The 18,621-nt window shown below is 38.8% G+C and overlaps 1 protein-coding gene across 12 annotated transcripts in view; it reads left to right on the forward strand.

Moving 5' to 3' along the window:
• The window catches only part of YAP1 (Yes1 associated transcriptional regulator), a 130,967-nt gene that overhangs the window by 84,311 nt on the left and 28,035 nt on the right, over nucleotides 1-18,621 (forward strand). For 4 of the 12 annotated variants that reach the window (XM_053560891.1, XM_053560895.1, XM_053560893.1 and 1 more), the window contains exon 4: nucleotides 7,349-7,468. The exons of 4 other annotated variants lie outside the window; for them this stretch is intronic. In XM_053560891.1, the coding sequence (XP_053416866.1) occupies nucleotides 7,349-7,468 (120 nt within the window). The remainder of the gene's footprint in view (nucleotides 1-7,348; nucleotides 7,469-18,621) is intronic. 4 more of the 12 variants (XM_053560892.1, XM_053560896.1, XM_053560894.1 and 1 more) reach the window with 1 other exon arrangement.

Here is an 18,621-nt window from a genome sequence, read left to right on the forward strand (position 1 = left end):
ATTTCTTCTAAGGAACACTTAATTAAAAATGTTTAGTGTGGGGTGGTGCCTGTGGCTCAAGGGGTAGGGCACCAGTCCCATATGCCGGAGGTGGCGGGTTCAAACCCAGCTCCGGCCAAAAAAAAAAAAAAAAAAAAAATGTTTAGTGTGAATAAAACCTGGATCTGTTTTGTTCCATTAAGTCTTGAAGATTTGTTTCTTTTCAATTTTCTCCATCTTAATTTTACTACTAAAGATTCAATTATAATGCAAAGCTATTTACTTATTTTTAGATTTATTTATTTTTTGAGACAGAGTCTCACTTTGTTGCCCTCAGTAGAGTACCCTGGTGTCACAGCTCACAGCAACCTCAGACTCTTGGGGTTAGGTAATCCTCCTTCTAACTATTTGAAACTATATATTGTGGTATGGAACACTCCTTATAGAGTTTATTCCTCCTACCTGGTTATACTTTTGTATCCTTTGACAAATTTCTACTTATCCTTTGTAGGATAATATTTAGAAATAAACATATCCTACATCAAGCACACAAAGTGAATTCAGTGTGAGTTTAAAATGACTTGCTTTTCTTCCAGAGGCTTAAGGGACCTGGACCTCCCTGGGCTATACCCAGAGTTGGTTTTCTTGGAGTTGTAAATTCCTTAAGCCATTTCTCTGAAGCTGTACACCCCGTGAAGCCTGAGATCAAAGGTCATGCCGTCCTTCCTCAGAGATACGGGCCAGAGGGTTGACTTATGTTAACAACATATTGTCAGAGGTCTATAGGTGCTCTGCCCTGAGGAGAAGACACAGTCGTTACTTCATACTGAGTAAACTGAGTGAATGCTTGAAAATATTTTTCCATTAACTCTGTTCCCCTTGTTTACTTTCTTCTTTATGATTTTGTTTACACACCTGCACAGAGATTAGTCAGTGTTTAAAAGATGTTTACTGCAAAAGTGATTGATGTGGTAACAGGATATTTCCTTTTTACTTGATTTCAGATAGGTAAATTGAGATAATGGTAAAACTAATAGATGTTTACGTGACTAGAAAGGTATAAAATCAAACCTCTAAATAAAGATCTTCGCTACACGCCATCTCATTTCGTGTAGTCTGTTTCTTGATACAATAATTACAGGAGAGACTTTACACCCATAGCAAAGCTGCTGTTCGTTCGCGTCTCCCGTCACACAACATCCTTCCCTTCCCAACCTTTGGTATCCTTTGTTCTATTTTTTAATCCCATGAGATCAATTTTTTTAAGCTTCTACATATGAGTTATAACATGCAGTATTTAACTTTTCTGTTCTTGGTTTGTTTTACTCAATGTAGTGTCCTATTGCCACAAGTGACAGGATTTCATTTTTTTAAAAATGAATGATATTCTGTGGTTGTGTGTGTGTGTGTGTGTGTGTGTTATACACACACACAATTTTCTTTACTCATTCATCTGTTGTTGGATACCCAGGTTGATTTCCATTATCTCGGTTAATGTGAATAGTACTGCGGTAAACGTGGGGGTGCAGCTGTCTCTCCTATATAAATTCTCAGTTGTTTTTTGAGGGACCTCCATAGTGTTCTCCACAGTGACTGTATTAGTTTGTATTCCCACCAACAATGTGTAAGAGTTCTTTTCTTCATATCCTCCCCAACATTTATTGTCTTTTGATAATATCCTCACTGGGGTGAAGTGGTACCTCATCGTGATTTTGATTTGCATTTTTCTGATGATTAATGATGTCGAACATTTTTTTTTATGTATTTATTGGCCATTTGTGTATTGTCTTTTGAGAAATGTCTCTTCAGATCTTTTTTTTTTTTTGCTATCGGTGTGTCTCAGTTCCTTGTATATTTTGGATATCAATCCCCTGTTGGATGAGTAGTTTACAGATAGTTTCTCCCATCTATAGGTTGTTTTTTCACTCTATTATTGTTTACTTTGTTGTGGCATAGCTCTTTGAAGGTTATCTTTTCTAATCTAGTCTTTGGCTTTGATCAGCTTTCTTTCAGTGTAAAACATTCTATTTTGGGCCATCTATATTTTTATGCAGAGAGTATTAAATGAAAGACATCAGTGAATATAAAGTGTTCTGTTTGGCTTATATTTTGGTATAAATTAAGTACACACAAAATTATATGTATAATTCTATTTTACATGCACATTTAATTCTCTAATTGGGAATGTGGAGAAAATAGGCAACATTCACTACACTGTTATTTGCACTGAGCTTATTACTCCAGAATTTGTGTCTAGAAGTTTGTTTCTAATTGTGGTATGTAGAACCTTACTGGTGAAAAGTTCCCTGAATTTAATTTTTTAAAAAATTTTAGTGAAATTAATACTTAATGATTAAAACTTAGGTATAAAAGAGACAAAGTCACTATTCCAATTTGAGAATTTAATCTGTGGCCACACTGGCATAAATTTTGGCAGGATGTGCACAGGCAATCCCTGGTCACAAACAAGACAGGTTCTGTAGGTTTGTTCTTAAGTTGAATTTGTAGGTAAGTTGGAACAGGTACATTTACTGATTACCTATAACGGCCCTTGTTTGTAAGTGTAAGTTGTACATCAGTTGGATGTTTATAAAGCGGGGGCTGCCTATATGTATCTTTAGGAAGCAGCATATTGTGTAGATTAAAATGAAAGGAGGAGAAGCTTAAAATCAGACTCCCTGGGTTCAAGTCCTAGTGAGAAACTCAACTGTCTGCCATATTACTAAACCTCTTCAGAGTCACTGCCTGTTGCATGTAATGTGGGTCAGAATATCCCAGTAATAAATGGAGCCACTGTGTGGGTTTAAGTGAAACAGCGCCATCGACGGGGGTTGTGGGACGAACTGTGTAGAAGCTGCTGCTGTCACTGCCCCGGGGGTTGTGCACTGCACTACTGTTTATAACAAAAAAGAAAATTAGAAACAGCTCTGATAGCCAATGCGGGGGGAAAGGGATGAATGATTTCTAGTCTATTAGTACGATAGACTCTAAAGAGCCACTGAAAAAGAATGTGTTGTGTCAAGAAACGATGCCCACAGTCTGTTAGGAGGTAATGCAGGGATGGCACAGGTGGAGTCAGCACCACTGGGCCTGCGCGTGTGTGTGACAGCTTGTGCACAGGGAAAAAGTCAGAAGCATGTCATAAAAATGGAAAGTGTTCCTTCTTCCACCTGAGGAGTGGGTTACAGGGAACTGTCTTTCTATTTATTCATTTCCATAATGTTTAAAGTGTTATACGGGGTTTTTATATGTTTAAGTAATCTGTAAACATTAGCTCATGAACTTAATGGGCAAAAGACACTAGACTAGTAACATCTGTCATTGACATTTCGTTCAGAAACATGTTAATTGAAAATATTGTATGTACTGGCAGCACTCGCAGCTCAGTCGGCAGGGTACCGGCCACATGCTCTGAGTGTGGAGGATTCAAATCCAGCCCCAGCCAGCTAAAACAACAATGACATCTGCAACAAAAAAAAAAATAGCTGGGCGTTCTGGCGGGTGCCTGTGGTCCCAGCTACTTGGGAGGCTGGGGCTGGAGAATTGCTGAAGTCCAAGAGTTTGAGGTTGCTGTGAGCTGTGACGACACAGCACTGTACTGAGGTGACACAATGAGACTCTGTCTCAAAAGAAAGAAAATACTGTATGTACGGTATGATTTTAAGCTTATTTGTAGAAAGTTAAGTATTACTTGCAAGGCAGAACATTCATTCTTCCATTAAACATTCATTGAGCAACTACTCAGGTTCATAAGTCATTGCCAGGAGAACAAACATGTAAATAAGTAATTACAGTTCTGTTTTTTTTGTTGTTGTTGTTTTTGAGACAGTTACACTATATTGCTGTCGGTAGAGTGCTGTGGCATCACAGCTCACAGCAACCTCAAACTCTTGGGCTTAAGCTATTCACTTGTCTCAGCCTCCCAAGTAGCTGGGACTACAGGCGCCCGCCACAAGGTCCCGCTGTTTTTTGGTTGTAGTTGTCATTGTTGTTTGGCAGGCCGGGGCTGGGTTTGAACCACCAGGTCTGGTGTATGTGGCTGGTGCTCTAGTCACAGAGCTACAGGTGCCGAGTCAGAGAGTAGAAGAGGAAACTAATTTTTGTCTGAGGTAATCTGGAAAGACTGAATTTTGAAGAGGTGACCTCAACCGTCTCTTACAGGATGAATAAGAATTTATTCTGGGGGGTGAGAATGCAAGATGTCTGTGACAATGAGAACAGCATATACACGGAATTGGCATGATTTTGTGAATAGTTGGTGGGAAAATTGGGATCTGAAGAAAACTTTAAAAGTGAGTCTAAAGTGCTGGTAAAGGATTTGGGCATTTTCCTGTTGATGGTAGAAAGTAATGGAAATGTTTTATAGCAGGGCAGATGAGTGACGTGTAAAAGTTGATACGAAAGTATTTTAAGAAGAAAACTCTGGTGGCTTTTTTTTGTTTTAATTTCAGCTTCCTTGTTCATTCTTCTTCATTTGAAGTACTTTTTTTTTTGGTTTATTTTCTTCTTCCTCTGGTGATGCTCTGTCCCGTTGCCTCTCCAGTAGCTGGGATTACAGACGCCCACCACAACGTCTGGCTGTTTTTGATGTTAGTAGAGATGGGGTCTTATTCTGGCTCACTGCTGCTCATACTGGTCTCGAACCTCTGAGCTCAGGCAATCCACCTGCCTGGGCCTCCCACAGCGCTGGGAGTGAGCCACCCGCCCGGCCTCTGGTGGCTTTTTGACAGAAGACACAGGAGAGAGAAGAAATGAGAAGTTAGTCACTGAGGAAGGAAGCTCTATAGTGGTGAAGAAAAAGAGCTGGTAAACTCTTAGAGATGGACTACAGCAGGCCAATCAGAGAGAATCTACAGTAAGGAATGAGAGCAACAGGCAGAGAAGATGGGTTTGTATCTAAGTAGCTCTTTGTGCCGGGCCCCGGGGCTCACACCTGTAACCCTAGCACTCTGGGAGGCTGAGGTAGGTGGATTGCCTGAGCTCAGGAGTTTCGGACCAGCCTGAGCTCAGGAGTTTCGGACCAGCCTGAGCAAGAGGGAGTCCCCGTCTCTAAAAATAGCCAGGCTTTGTGGCAGGTGCCTGTAGTTCCAGCTACTTGGGAGGCTGAGACAAGAGGATCCCTTGTGCCCAAGGATTTGAGGTTGCTGTGAGCTGTGATGCCACAACACTCTACCAAGGGTGACAAAAGTGAGACTGTCTCAAAAAAAAAGATAGCTCTTGTGTTTTTAACTCAACTGAAGTAGAAAGTAATGCTGTTAAGATAAGAGCAGGGCCTGGTGGATTTGCACTACATAGTCCCAGCTCCTTGGGAGGTGGGAGGATCACTTAAAGCTTGGATTTCTAGGCTGTAGTGAGCTATGATAACACCACTGCACTCAAGCTTGAGAGACTGAGGAAGACCTCACCCATCTAAAAATTTTTTTAAAGATACAGAATCCATACATTCAAGCATATCTGAAAGCTGTGGTGCAGTCTTTTGGGGTAGTCGAGTTGAGCCCCAAAGCCATTGAGTGACCACCATTGACTTGCTCATCACCATGTTCGCGTGGCATGTGAAACATAGTTACTTGTTTTTCAAATACAGTTTATAATCAAGCCCTTGTTAGTAGCAAACTATTAATACTCAATTCATAAGAGTTTTGTCTTCCTGATAGAGAAGTAGAGCCCTAAATGACAATGAAAGCAAGTGAGGAAAGGTTTATATGTGTTGCATGTGTTTTTATGTGTTGAACAGTTTTGCTTCCCATTTACTTCTTAGTAAACTTGGGATACCTACAGCAAATTCTAACTCTGGACTTGGTTAGCATCGTGTATAGAGCTCCCCCTCCAGATGGTGTGTTTGTGGGGAAGGGTCCCCCATGCACTCTCCGCATATAGACTACTCCAGTTCCACACAGGATTTTGCCCCATTAAAGCAGACTTTTGACAATACAATAGCAAGTTGATCTATTTCTAATACAAGCGAAACCGTTCTAAAATTAGGGGTTTGGATTTCATGGGCCTTGTGTGAGTGGTCTATTTAACCAAAGTTACTTATTCAGCATTGTCAAGGGGCTGGGCTTGGACCATCTATATGGAATGAAGGAACTTTACTCCATTTTTGTACACGGTGGTCTTGAATTTGGGAGATGAATAAAGAGAGGGGGAATCACGAAAAATATTAGGCCAGAAATCAGGCGGCCCGGGTTTGAGTATCATCCCTGACACCAAACAGCTTTGTGATTTGTGCCAGACTTAACAATTTTTTGCCTCAGTTTCCTCATTGGAATAATATTACTGCTGATGTCTTTTCTTATTGTGAGGATTAAATGAATTATTGTACATAACATACATAGAACAGTGACGCATGGTAAGTGCTCAATTCACATTAGTGCACGGAAGAAAAGGTTTTAGGCGTGTATTCACACTTGGTTCCAGTTTATACCTCTTGCCCTGCCTGTTCTGACTTGCCTGTCCTGACTCCTGGTGGTAATGGGAAGTTGGAGAGCTGGAAGGGATAAGGAGAGAAAGAAGAAATAGGTTCGGATACTTTAGTTATTTATTTAGGCCTGTATTTTCATTTCATTGCTGTTGCTTCCCTACCCCCCACAGAAGTAGAAAAATCTTTGTATTTAACTAAACTTCAGCCCTATCTTAGATGTTTCTTCACTTCACAGCCTTGAAATGGTATTTTTCTTTCCCCTCTTCCTTCCTAAGTAATTTGCCTTCCAACAGCTTTAGCACTTAATCCTGCCCCCTTGATTTCAAGCCACCAAAAACTTTAAACTTTTAACCACAACTCCCACCTGCTAGCAATTTCTGATCTGTTTAAAAATAAGACAATTCAGACTAGTTTTTGATAGAATTTTCTTGGTGTGAGCCAGTCACATAAAGAATGAAATATATGGAGAGTGGGAATTTTAGCTAAAATGTGCTTTGTATTAAATAGAATGTTTATTTTAGATATTCTGAGAACACCTGTGTGTATTCCTTATTAAAGACTCTTGGGGCGGGGGGGACCTTGGAGTTCCTAGGAAGGTGCTGTCACCAAACTTGATTGGATTGGCAAGTGGCTCCTGAGCTGCAAGGGCAACCCTGTCTTGTATTAATAGTAATAATAATTATTTAGGTCATGACTTCCAAAATGATTTTTTGAAAACCTTTTTTTAAAATTTGTGTCTCTGGAGATGTCAATTTTTATTATTTGGCGGTTTCCTTCTTGTGGAGGAGAAGTAGGTATTATAGGGTTACCTTTCTTCTCTGAACACAGGCTTAAATCTGTTTTAATGAATTGCTTTATGTCAAGATGTGTTTTCTTTTTAAATTAGCACCCCTCCCACTTTTTTTACACCAAATAAAAACCAACCATGATTTTTTTTCTGTATTATAGGTCCTCTTCCTGATGGATGGGAACAAGCCATGACTCAGGATGGAGAGATTTACTATATAAACCATAAGAACAAGACCACCTCTTGGCTAGACCCCAGGCTTGACCCTCGTTTTGGTAAAGGTTCATCTCAAAACCTTTTTAGATAATTTTTGTATTTGAATTTGGGAAAGCACATTTAAATAAAGTAGAATTGGTTTATAGTATTAGAAAATGACTACCCACCCAACTTTTACTAGTATTATGTTTATACTTCTCATTTAAACCTTGAGAAATTTAGATCTAAATCAGGTTTTTAGCCAAGGCTGCTCAGGTTGGGGTGGAGGAATGTTGTAGCGGCTGACTAACCAGAATCACTCTTCCTTTCACATTTGGGGGGACAAAAAGGGATCTTTTAGAAGAATTAAAATGATCTTTTTAGCTTCAGTAATAATCAGGCTGTCACAAACCTGGAATATCAGCTTTTGTGAGTGACCTGGTGTCTGCATATGCTTAACTTCTGTGAGTGATGAATACCACCAGTGCCTGGGTATTGTGTTTCCCATCCTGGATCAGGGGAAAGGTTACTCCAAAAATGGTCCAGTGACAGCAGTTCTCTCTCTCTCTCCCCTTTTTCTCTTTCTCTCTTTAAAATAAAAGTCCTTTTCCTTTTTTATTTAGGAAACAAAAAGCAAACCATGTTCCTCTCCAGATTACATCAGTAAATCACTGTTTACAACAAATGAACTGTCCTTTCCCAAATGTGTACATTTTGACAAGGACGTTCTAGTTCTTCAGTGCCTTTTTGTTTCTTGGTCTATACAGAAGATGCTAATAAATGTATGCACATTTTAAGAAAGGAAAAAATGTATTAAAATTCTAACACTCAAGTTACATGTGACTTCTGCAATTACAAGAGGTACTCTCAAATGTGATTTGTATTCATCTTTTATTTTTGGTATATATTGAGTATTACAATTTTAATACAGTTTTTTTCTCTCTTAAAATGTGCATACATTTTGGGCAGTGCCTGTGCTTAGTGGGTAGGGCGCTGGCTGCATCCACTGAGGCTGGCGGGTTTGAACCTGGCCCCGGCCAGCTAAAACAACAATGACAACTGCAACAACAACAACAAAAATAGCCGGGCGTTGTGGCAGGCACCTGTAGTCCTAGTTACTTGGGAGGCTGAGGCAAGAGAATCGCTTAAGCCCAAGAGTTTGAGTTGCTGTGAACTATGATACCACGGCACTCTACCCAGAGCGACAGCTTGAGACTGTCTCCAAAAAAAAAAAAAAAAAATGTGTATGCAATTTTTGGCCCTCTCTGTATATATGTAGTTTTCTTTCAAGTGTGTTGGGGGAGGGGGGGTTGTTGGTTTTTGCTGTTTTTATTCTCTTCATTTGTTTCAGAAATATTTTTCTAAAGCCATGGAAAATGGATCTAAAAAGAGGTAGATAATTGTAATTTTGAAACTTTCATCTTAGGCTAGATGTAGCTAAATGAAAACAACGTGCATATCGCTGACTAGGTCAGACTGAGGGGACTCAGAACCTTTGAAGCTTTACAGGGGTTGACCTAACAGCAACTGCAGGGCCCTTCTGGGAAAGAGGAATTAACTCTGTAAATGCCATCAAAACACAACCCTGGGTGGAAAAAGAAGGAGGAAACCTCTATCCAGAGCTGGTCGCATAAAATAACTTTCCTGTAAGGAACATTATAAACAGTTCTCCCGTGTCTTGTGTATACCTTTTAAAAAACAAATAATATTCGGATTTGCCCCAAACTGACTGAGTGGTTAGATTTATGGACTTACTAAACGAACCTCCTATTCAAATAAAGTCAAAGGTGGGGGCAGGGTAGAGACTGTCATTTTGACAGATACCCAGTTTGCTTTAAGTGCTGGCCTTTTGAGCTTTAAGACCTGTTTAGGTGTTAAAACAGTAATGTGCCATGTTACTAATTTGCAACTTCAGATTCTGTTTAATATTTGAATAAGCTCAGTAGTTGAAATAGGAAACCAAGGAAGTTAGAGAATTTACTAAATGTTGCCATTTGTGTGGACTGCAATAATAACAGCCATGTTTCCTTCAATCATCTTTAATGAAATGAATATAACTTCCCCACATTTTGGAAATTTTAAGGAGTGTTGTGGATTTTTTTCCTATAAGATTATAAAAATGATGACAGCTCTTCACTAACTGCAGAGATCAGGAATTAGAACAAAGTGTTTCTGTTTGGGTTTTTTTTTTTAGTTAAAACAGTGAAATAAAACAACTTTGCAGTTACTTAAATAGATTTATTAATCATACACACAGCTTGGCCTTTTATGTTAATTGGGGGACAACAAAATACTGCCTCCCTACCTTCAATACACACAGGCAGACGATTTGTTAGGTTCAGAAAAGCTTCCTAAACTTCTCTGACTGCATTTAGTTTCCCTTTTTGGGCCTTCTGTGTATGTGTATCCCAGACGGGCCTGACAGTGTGCCAAAGCTTTTTATTGTGTAGCCCGACTTTTAATCTGTTCCAGACCTTTTCAGTCAGAGAGCTCAAGTGTAACTGAAGGGAGGGAGCAAAGAAAAAATGTGGGGGTTTCTCTGATCTAGAGTGACAGCAAATAGAGACAAGCTGTTAGCTGCTAGATTTGAAGTTTTCTTTGAAATCTGAAGTTCTACGTAGTGGATTATGTTTTATCTCTGTCAAAGAAATATAAACTATCTCCTTATTTCTGACCCTTGGACCATGCAAACATAAACAAATGGTTTCATGGTTGTAGAGTTTGCTTTCCTATATTCTTCAAATCTCTATTATAAAGTATTTATCAGTTCTTAGTTTAAATCAAGTAGTTGCATGCCTTTTGGTATCTTAAGAGGTATACCCTCATATAGACTTAATTTTATTACCTCCTTCAGCCCTTAACACTTTTTATAATACTATTTTTTCCAGATGCTTAAAAATTATTTATACTTAGGATATAGTTATATGCTTTAAGATTAGTTATATCTAGAAAGTAGTGGTATGCCACATAAAGGGGGGTCGGTCAGTGATGGACCATATGTACCAGTGGTCCCATAGGTTATAATATCATTTTTTTTACTGTACTTTTTCTATGTTTAGATACACAAATACTTAGCATTGTGCTACAATTGCCTGCAATATTCATATGGTATAGGTTTGTAGCTTAGAAGAAATAGGCTATGCTATACTGCCTAGGTATATAGTAGGCTGTGCCATCTGGGTTTGAAAAAGTATAGACACTCCCTGGTGTTTGTATGCGATGAAATCACCCAACGACATGTCTCTCTGAACATGTCCTAGTTGTTAAGCAGTGACTGTATTTAGAATATTTTATCAGTCCTTCACATCCCATATGATGTTAATAAGTTATATAATTTTAGGAAATCAAATAATTTGTTGTTGGTTCATTATCTGATTTTTTTTTTGTTCTTTAACATTTAAAAACTATTCTGTAAATAACAAAGATTTAGATTATTTTAGAGAATTTATTAATAATTTTTGCTTGATTCCGCACTCCCTTTCAACTCTTAAATCTTTCCTTGTGATCTAATCTATCAGTATTTCGTTATGGAACTATTGAGGATAGGAAAAAAATGTGTATTTTAGGTAAAAAGTATTTTTGCTAACTAAAAATTATTAACAGATAAACCTCACAAATTTGGTTTTAAAAAGATTTTATGAATCCTCTAATCAGCATTTTTCAATGGGAATGCTAATATTCTGGACACTGCAGGGCATTCAACACAACCTGGCCCAGTAAATGCCACACACCCACCTGGTTATCATGATTCCCAAAACGACCAACAAATATTTTTTTAAAAAAAATTTGGGAAAGGTTGGAGATCAAAGGTTGCCCCAAATTTGAAACTATCCAAGGTTACATAGTTGAAAGTGACAGAGCTGAAACCTCATGACACCTATAGTTTATAAAAAATTAAGATTGAAGATAATTTTTTATAAACATACCTAATCCCTAATACATGGAAATTTCAGAGGGAGGAAAACGACAGTGATTTAATGCCCTTGTATCTGTATTGTGACTCATCTTAAGGAAATTACCCAAAGGTAATGAATTTGTAATCACAGGAGAGAATTATAAGATCTCTGGTCAGAACAAACTTTGAAGCCATATAGTTAAATGATCTGCAATTCACGCTCACTTCTGGCATATTCTTAAGAGATTGTCCTTCCTCCTCAGCTTGACCTTCCCTTGACTGGCATACTGCATTATAAGGCTTGCGTCCTTTTATCATCCAGAACCTCCCTTCACATTTGTGAATACAGCTCTACTCCCAGAACTTTCATTAAGTGTGATTTCTCTAGTTTTTCTGTTCTTTACTGATTCACTTACCTCCTCTACGTGTCTTTCATTTTACTACTAACTCTTTTTTTTTTTTTTTTCTTTTCAGTTTTTGGCCAGGTCTGGGTTTAAACCCTCCACCTCCGGCATATGGGGCCGGTGCCCTACTCCTTTGAGCCACAGGTGCCGCCCCTTACTACTAACTCTTTAAATGTGATATTTCATGGTGTTTTATATCTACATTATCCGGGGAGAAAATTAATTACAACATTGCTCTCACCTGGCATTTTCTATGCCAAAAATCTACTTTTCATATCTACAGTAGAGGCCAGCACCCTTTCCATATGTTAGTTATATAATGTACTTGATTCAATTGAATTAAATTACAATGTAGAAAAAATTGCCTACTGAATTGGGAATCAAGAGACCCTAGTTCTTCTGGTATCCCAGTGTAACCAACTGGTTCAGAAAGATACCTAACTTCTCTTGACATAATTTGATATATCTGTAAAATGTGACTGAGTTAGAGTAGTAGTCTTGAGAATATTTCTAGTTTTCAATTAACCAAATACAGTATGTTAGATTTCAAATTTTTCCTTAATTGCTTTGGACCCTTGCTTAAGATTACTTCTTACACTCCTTTTTGGTATGAGTGCATTGAGGTTTCAGAGATACTTTCCAGCTATTTATTTCCACCATTTATGTTTAACTTTGGGTCCTCTGGTCACAGTTGGGAATTCCTTTTGAAGAGGAAACAGGGAAATCTTCCAGTCTTTAATCTAAATATAAGCTTTATCACATGGTGAGTATGCCCAGGGAAACAAATCTGACGGACGGTGGAATATTTAAACTTTATCTATACTCTCAAACTCTTGGAAGCATATAGGAGATTAAACATGCATATTAGCAGGATTCAACTTTCCTGTCTTAAAGATGGTGCATTGTTAGAAGCTTGTTTCAAAAATTTAGAATGCCCAGTAATCTGACATGCTAGGAATTCTAATGTAAGCGTATACCAAGCATAGTTTTAGGCTGTTTAGCAAAACCTGGTTTAATACATGCTATTAGAGACTGTTACTGTCTCCCTCACTACATTTTAACTTTAAAACAGGGAATGAATGTTTTATTAATTTTTTTAAATTCATATTAATGCAAGGTTATAAACAATTAGGTTACAATGTTTGCATTCGTTAGGTGGTCCCCATTGTAGTTGTATCCCACACCCAGGAGGTGTGCCATATACCCTCACATCATGCCCTTAAGTGGGAGCACACCCATCCGCCTCCCTCTCCCCTCCCCCTTCCCTTCTTCCCCCTCCCCTCATCTTGAATCAAATTGAGGTTTTTCTCTCACATGGGTGTGTATTAGCTCATCTACTGTCTTCATACTACTAGTATTGAGTACATTGGATATTTGCTTTTCCATTCTTGTGATACTTTACTAAGAAGAATGTGTTTGAACTCCATTTAGGTTAATACAAGAGATATAAAGTCTCTGTCTTTTCTTATGGCCGAATAGTATTCCATGGTATCCATATATCACTTTATTAATCCATTCCTGGCTTAATCGACGTTTAGGTTGTTCTCACATCTTGGCGATTGTAAATCGACCTGCAGTAAACAATCTAGTATAAATGTCCTTACGATAAAATGATTTTTTTTTCTTCTGGGTAAATGCCTAGTAATGTGATTGTGGGATCAAATGGAAGCTCTGTTTTGAGTTCTTTGAGTATTCTTCTTACTTCTTTCCAAAGGGGCTGTATTAGTTTGCAGTCCCACCAGCAGTGTAAAAGTACTCCTTTCTCTCCAAATTCACGCCAGCATTTACAGTTTGGGGACTTGCTGATGTGGGCAAAATGAATATTTTAACACATAAGATTACAGAATGAATATCAAAATTAGCCAATTCTTTTTTTTTTTTTTTTTTTTTTTTTTTATTGTTGGGGATTCATTGAGGGTACGATAAGCCAGGTTACACTGATTGCATTTGTTAGGTAAAGTCCCTCTTGCAATCATGTCTTGCCCCCAGAAGGTGTGGCACACACAGGGCTCCTTCCCTCTCTCAAAATTAGCCAATTCTTGAGCTCTATGGTTTTATTCATTTTAAAGGATTTACGTTAAATTCAGTAGGATATATTTTAAAGTAAACACTGGTAATTGTATTAGTATGTATGTCTGAACTGTGTATGTTTTATTTTTGTTTTTTGGAGACAGTCTCTCACTTTGTCACCCTTGATAGAGTGCTGTGGCATCATAGCTCACAGCAGCCTCAAACTCTTCGGCTCAAGTGATTTTCTTGCCTTAGCCTCCCAAGTAGCTGGGACTACAGGTACCCACCACAAAGCCCAGCTATTTTTAGAGATGAGATCTCACACTGGCTCAGGCTGGTCTCCAACATAAGAGCTCAGGCAATCCACCTGCATCAGCCTCCCAGAGTGCTTGGACTAACTGTGTATATTTTTTAATTTAGTTTTTTATTTTTAAAATTTAAAAATTAATATTTTGGTAAGCCAGGGGAAAAATTAAGTAGGATAGTACCAAAATAGTTCATTAATTATGATAGGTACTTAATCCTTTACTCATCAAGGGTGAACAGACATGTGTTAATGAGGTTAAATGGATAGAGATATGACAATTAAGTTCGTGAACTCGTGCTAGAAAATCTTGGAACTCTTTTTCTGGAATGGCTAACAAATCGGTAGTCATATTACCCTTGATGACCTGAACATCATCAAAATGCCTTTATAATTCCTTTATCTTCAGGTAAAGAAAAAAGACATTAGGGTGCTATATCAGGTGAGTAGGGAGGATGTTCCAGTATTTGTTTACTGGCTGAAGCTCCCTCACAGACAGTGCTGTATGAGCTGGTAGGTACATTTTCATGATGCAAAAGCCATGAGTTGGTGAAAATTTCAGGTCATTTTCATCCTTTTCACACACAGGCTTTTCAGCACCTCCAAATAATAAAACTTAGTTAACTGTTTGTCTAGATGGTACAAGTTCATAATGAACAATTCCTCTGATAATAAAAAAGGTTAGCAACATCATTTTGACTCTCTTGATTCAGACTGAGGAATTTTGTGGTCATGGAGAATGGCTGGCTTCCCTGGTGCACTTTGACGTCTGTTTCAAGATCATATTTGACACCTTTATTTCCTCACATAGCCCAGAACATTGTCTTCCCTTTCTAAAAGGTCTTGGCAAACAAACTTTGACTCTCCTTTGCTTTTTCTTCATGGGTGAGCTCCTTCAGGACCATTTTTGCACACACCCTTCTCGTGCCAAGATTTTCATTTAAGATTTTCCTGTTTCTCTATGGATGCTTGCTTGGTGTGCTGTGCTTCTCACCATCCTGGTGATTTTGATGTATAGTTGAATGAATTTTTGCAGTGTTTTCATCAGTTCTGGTTATTACTGGCCGCCCTGACCTCTTTCCATCAGTGATGCTTTCTCTTCCCTCAGAAAAATGTTTGTTGTTGTTGTTTTGAGATAGAGTTTCAAGCTGTCATCTTGGGCAGAGTGCCGTGGCTTAAAACCTCAAAATCCTCAAAAGCCTGGGCTTAAGCAATTCTCTTTCCTCAGCCTCCCAAGTAGCTGGGACCATAGGCGCCCGCCACAACACCTGGCTGTTTTTTGGTTGCAGCTGTCATTGTTGCCTAGCAGACCCAGGCCGGGTTCGAACCTGCCACCCTAGGTGTACGTGGCAGGCGCCCTTGCCAACTGAGCGATGGGCACTGCTCAGAAAAATGTTTAGTCCATTTTTACACAGCCATTTTCTTCATGGCATTATCCCCATAAACTTGGTTTATGGCCCTGATTTCATTTCTACTCTTGCCAAGTTCAACAAGAAATGTAATGTTTGTTTCTTGCTCTAATTCAAGCCCCAGTATTCCCCCAGTGGCACACAAAAACACACAATAATGAATACCTCTCAGTGAGACGCTCGCACACATTGGTGTGAACATGGCTGTGGGACACTGACGCACCAAATTTATGGAACCGTCCCGAGCTGTGTACAGTGCTGCTAACGTGAGCTCACTAACTGAATTGTCTGACTTCATGTGTTACTTCTACTTGATCAGTAGTACAGATGATCATATTGTGAAGAAATATTTCTGTTTTGTTTATATAATGAGGAAATTATTCACACAGGATTTTAAAAACTTTTTGTGGGCAGGTGGGGTGGCTCATTCCCATAGTAATCCTAGCGCTCTGGAAGACTGAGGGGAAAAGATTGTTTGAGCTCAGGAGTTTGAAACTAGCCTGAGCTTGAGCAAGAGCCCATCTCTACTAAAGTAAAAATCAGCCAGGCTTAGTGGCACACACCTGTAGTCCCAGCTACTTGGGAGGCGGAGGCAGGAGGATCACTTGAGCCCAGGAGTTCAAGGTTGCTGTGAGCTATGATGAGGCCACTGCGCTCTTCCTAAAGTGACATTGGGATTTTCTGTCTCAAAAAAAAAAACAGGAAAAAGGGGGGAAAGGGGAGGAGAGAGGGTGGTTGGTCAGCTTTCATCTAATTTGTACAGGGTAAGGATATACAGCACACCCCTAGATGAAGGGCTCAACTACAACTTGAACTTTATCTTAGAAATGCAGACAGTGTGACCTAATTATTTGTACCCTCATACTAATCTGAAATGTTAGGAAAAACCCCTTTTAAGACCACCAAACTCACCAAATGATAATTTAAATCAATAATGGCTTATTTGTGTTGTGTTACTAAAACTCCTAACATCAAACACACCAGAAAAACCTTACTTAGATTTTAAAGAGCATATTTAGAAAAGTCAAATTTAAGTTAAATTAGAAGGAAAGTAGTTCAGATTTTTTGTTCTGTTTTGAACTCATTTTGTTCTGCTGCCCTAGTCGCTGAGGTCATTAGAACATTCTGGACTTGCTTCCACTGGAAGGGTCTCCCATGTATTGCTAATAGCATCTACTAACCAGGGAAAGAAGCTGTTTTAGGATTTATTCATTCAACACATGTTTGGGTGCCAATTACCTGCCAGGCACCTGGCTCAGGAGTTTGAGACTAGCCACCATGGGGTTAGGGACAAGCTACTAAACAAGTAAATAATAATCATTACAAAATGCGTTAAGTGCAATAAAACATAATAAGTTAACAAGGTACTGTGAAAGGAAACGGGGCCAGGCTGAGTTATCTTATGCCTGTTAATCTTTTTTTTTTTTTTTTTATTGTTGGGGATTCATTGAGGGTACAATAAGCCAGGTGACACTGATTGCAATTGTTAGGTAAAGTCCCTCTTGCAATCATGTCTTGCCCCCATAAAGTGTGACACACACCAAGGCCCCACCCCCCTCCCTCCGTCCCTCTTTCTGCTTTCCCCCCCATAGCCTTAATTGTCATTAATTGTCCTCATATCAAAATTGAGTACATAGGATTCATGCTTCTCCATTCTTGTGATGCTTTACTAAGAATAATGTCTTCCACGTCCATCCAGGTTAATACGAAGGATGTAAAGTCTCCATTTTTTTTTTTAATGGCTGAATAGTATTCCATGGTATACATATACCACAGCTTGTTAATCCATTCCTGGATTGGTGGGCATTTAGGCTGTTTCCACATTTTGGCGATTGTGAATTGAGCTGCAATAAACAGTCTAGTACATATGCCTGTGAATCTTAGCACTCTGGGGAGGCAGAGATGGAAGGATTGCCTGAACCTAGGAGTTTGAGGTTGCAATGAGCTATGATGATGCCACTGCACCGTAGCCTGGGTGACAGAGTGAGACCAGTCTGAAAAGGGTGGGGATTGTAACGTGGGGAGATGGACTTCTTACTTGTACCTTGGTGATCAAGGAAGCCTTTTGGGAAGAGTGGCACTGAAGGATGAAAAGCCAAACTGCAGACTATATGAGAGGACCAGTTTTTGTACTTACCAGTAAAAACTCTAAGGTATAAATCTCTTTCTAAATTACAAATTCCCGCAGTGAAAGAACATTAATGGTAATAAATATATGAAATTATAAAGAAAGCTGTTACTAATGCACCTGTTTACTCATTGACATGAATTCATTGTGGCAGGTGTATTTTAAAATGTAATTCCCCTTCTCTTAAAGAGCAATAGTCTCATTACCTGAACTTTCTTTCCAAACTAAACTTTAAATTTTATTTTCATAGTAGGAGGAAAAACCATGGTTTCACTCTGGGGACAGAGCTGAAAGCTAGTTAAAACAGTTTTTCCCTTTTCTGGCTCACCTCATTTAGCAACCCTTGTGTCCCGCCCCAAACTGCTTAATGAGGTGATGAAGAGAAAATGTTTAGTTGGGTAGGTATTTGTCTTTTAGCTCCATTCACAATTGTATTGTTCAAAAAAATAACCATTACAATGAATTTATGTGCTAGTCTTTTGATAGGTGGTTAGAGGAGGAAGAAACTAGATTGATCTAAATATTAATAGTTATCAAGAAGTGCTAGGTGATGGGAGAGATTATTTTATCTGTGAAAACACCTAAAGCAGGATCTTGGAGTAGGTGAACTGTTCCCACTGTGTGGGGCATTAGGAAAATGCAAATCAGAAGAGTGTTAAGGTATCACTTAACTCTCTTTTCTAACAAGCGATGACCAGAATGTAGAGAAACTGGAACCTTCGTGCTTAAAAAATGATGCAGCCACTTTGGAAAATAGTTGCCAGGTCCTCAAAAAGTTAGCCATAACATTTACAGATGGCTTGGCAATTCTCTTCCTAGGCATATATGCAAAAGAATCGAGAATGTGTGTGCACAGCAGAACTGTACGTGACTGTGACGTGGCACTACTAGTCACAACAGCCAAACCGTGGAATAACGCAGATGTCCATCAGTTGATAAGTAGACTAAGAAAATGTGGCGTATTCATGGAGCAGAATATTACTTAGCAATAAAAAGGACTGCAATATTTATACATACTACAACATGAGCAGATACTGAACACACAATGTTAAATGAAGCTAATCACAAAAATCCACATATTATTTGATT

Source organism: Nycticebus coucang, chromosome 14 (genome assembly GCF_027406575.1).
Source record: "Nycticebus coucang isolate mNycCou1 chromosome 14, mNycCou1.pri, whole genome shotgun sequence".
Classification (NCBI taxonomy): domain Eukaryota; kingdom Metazoa; phylum Chordata; class Mammalia; order Primates; family Lorisidae; genus Nycticebus; species Nycticebus coucang.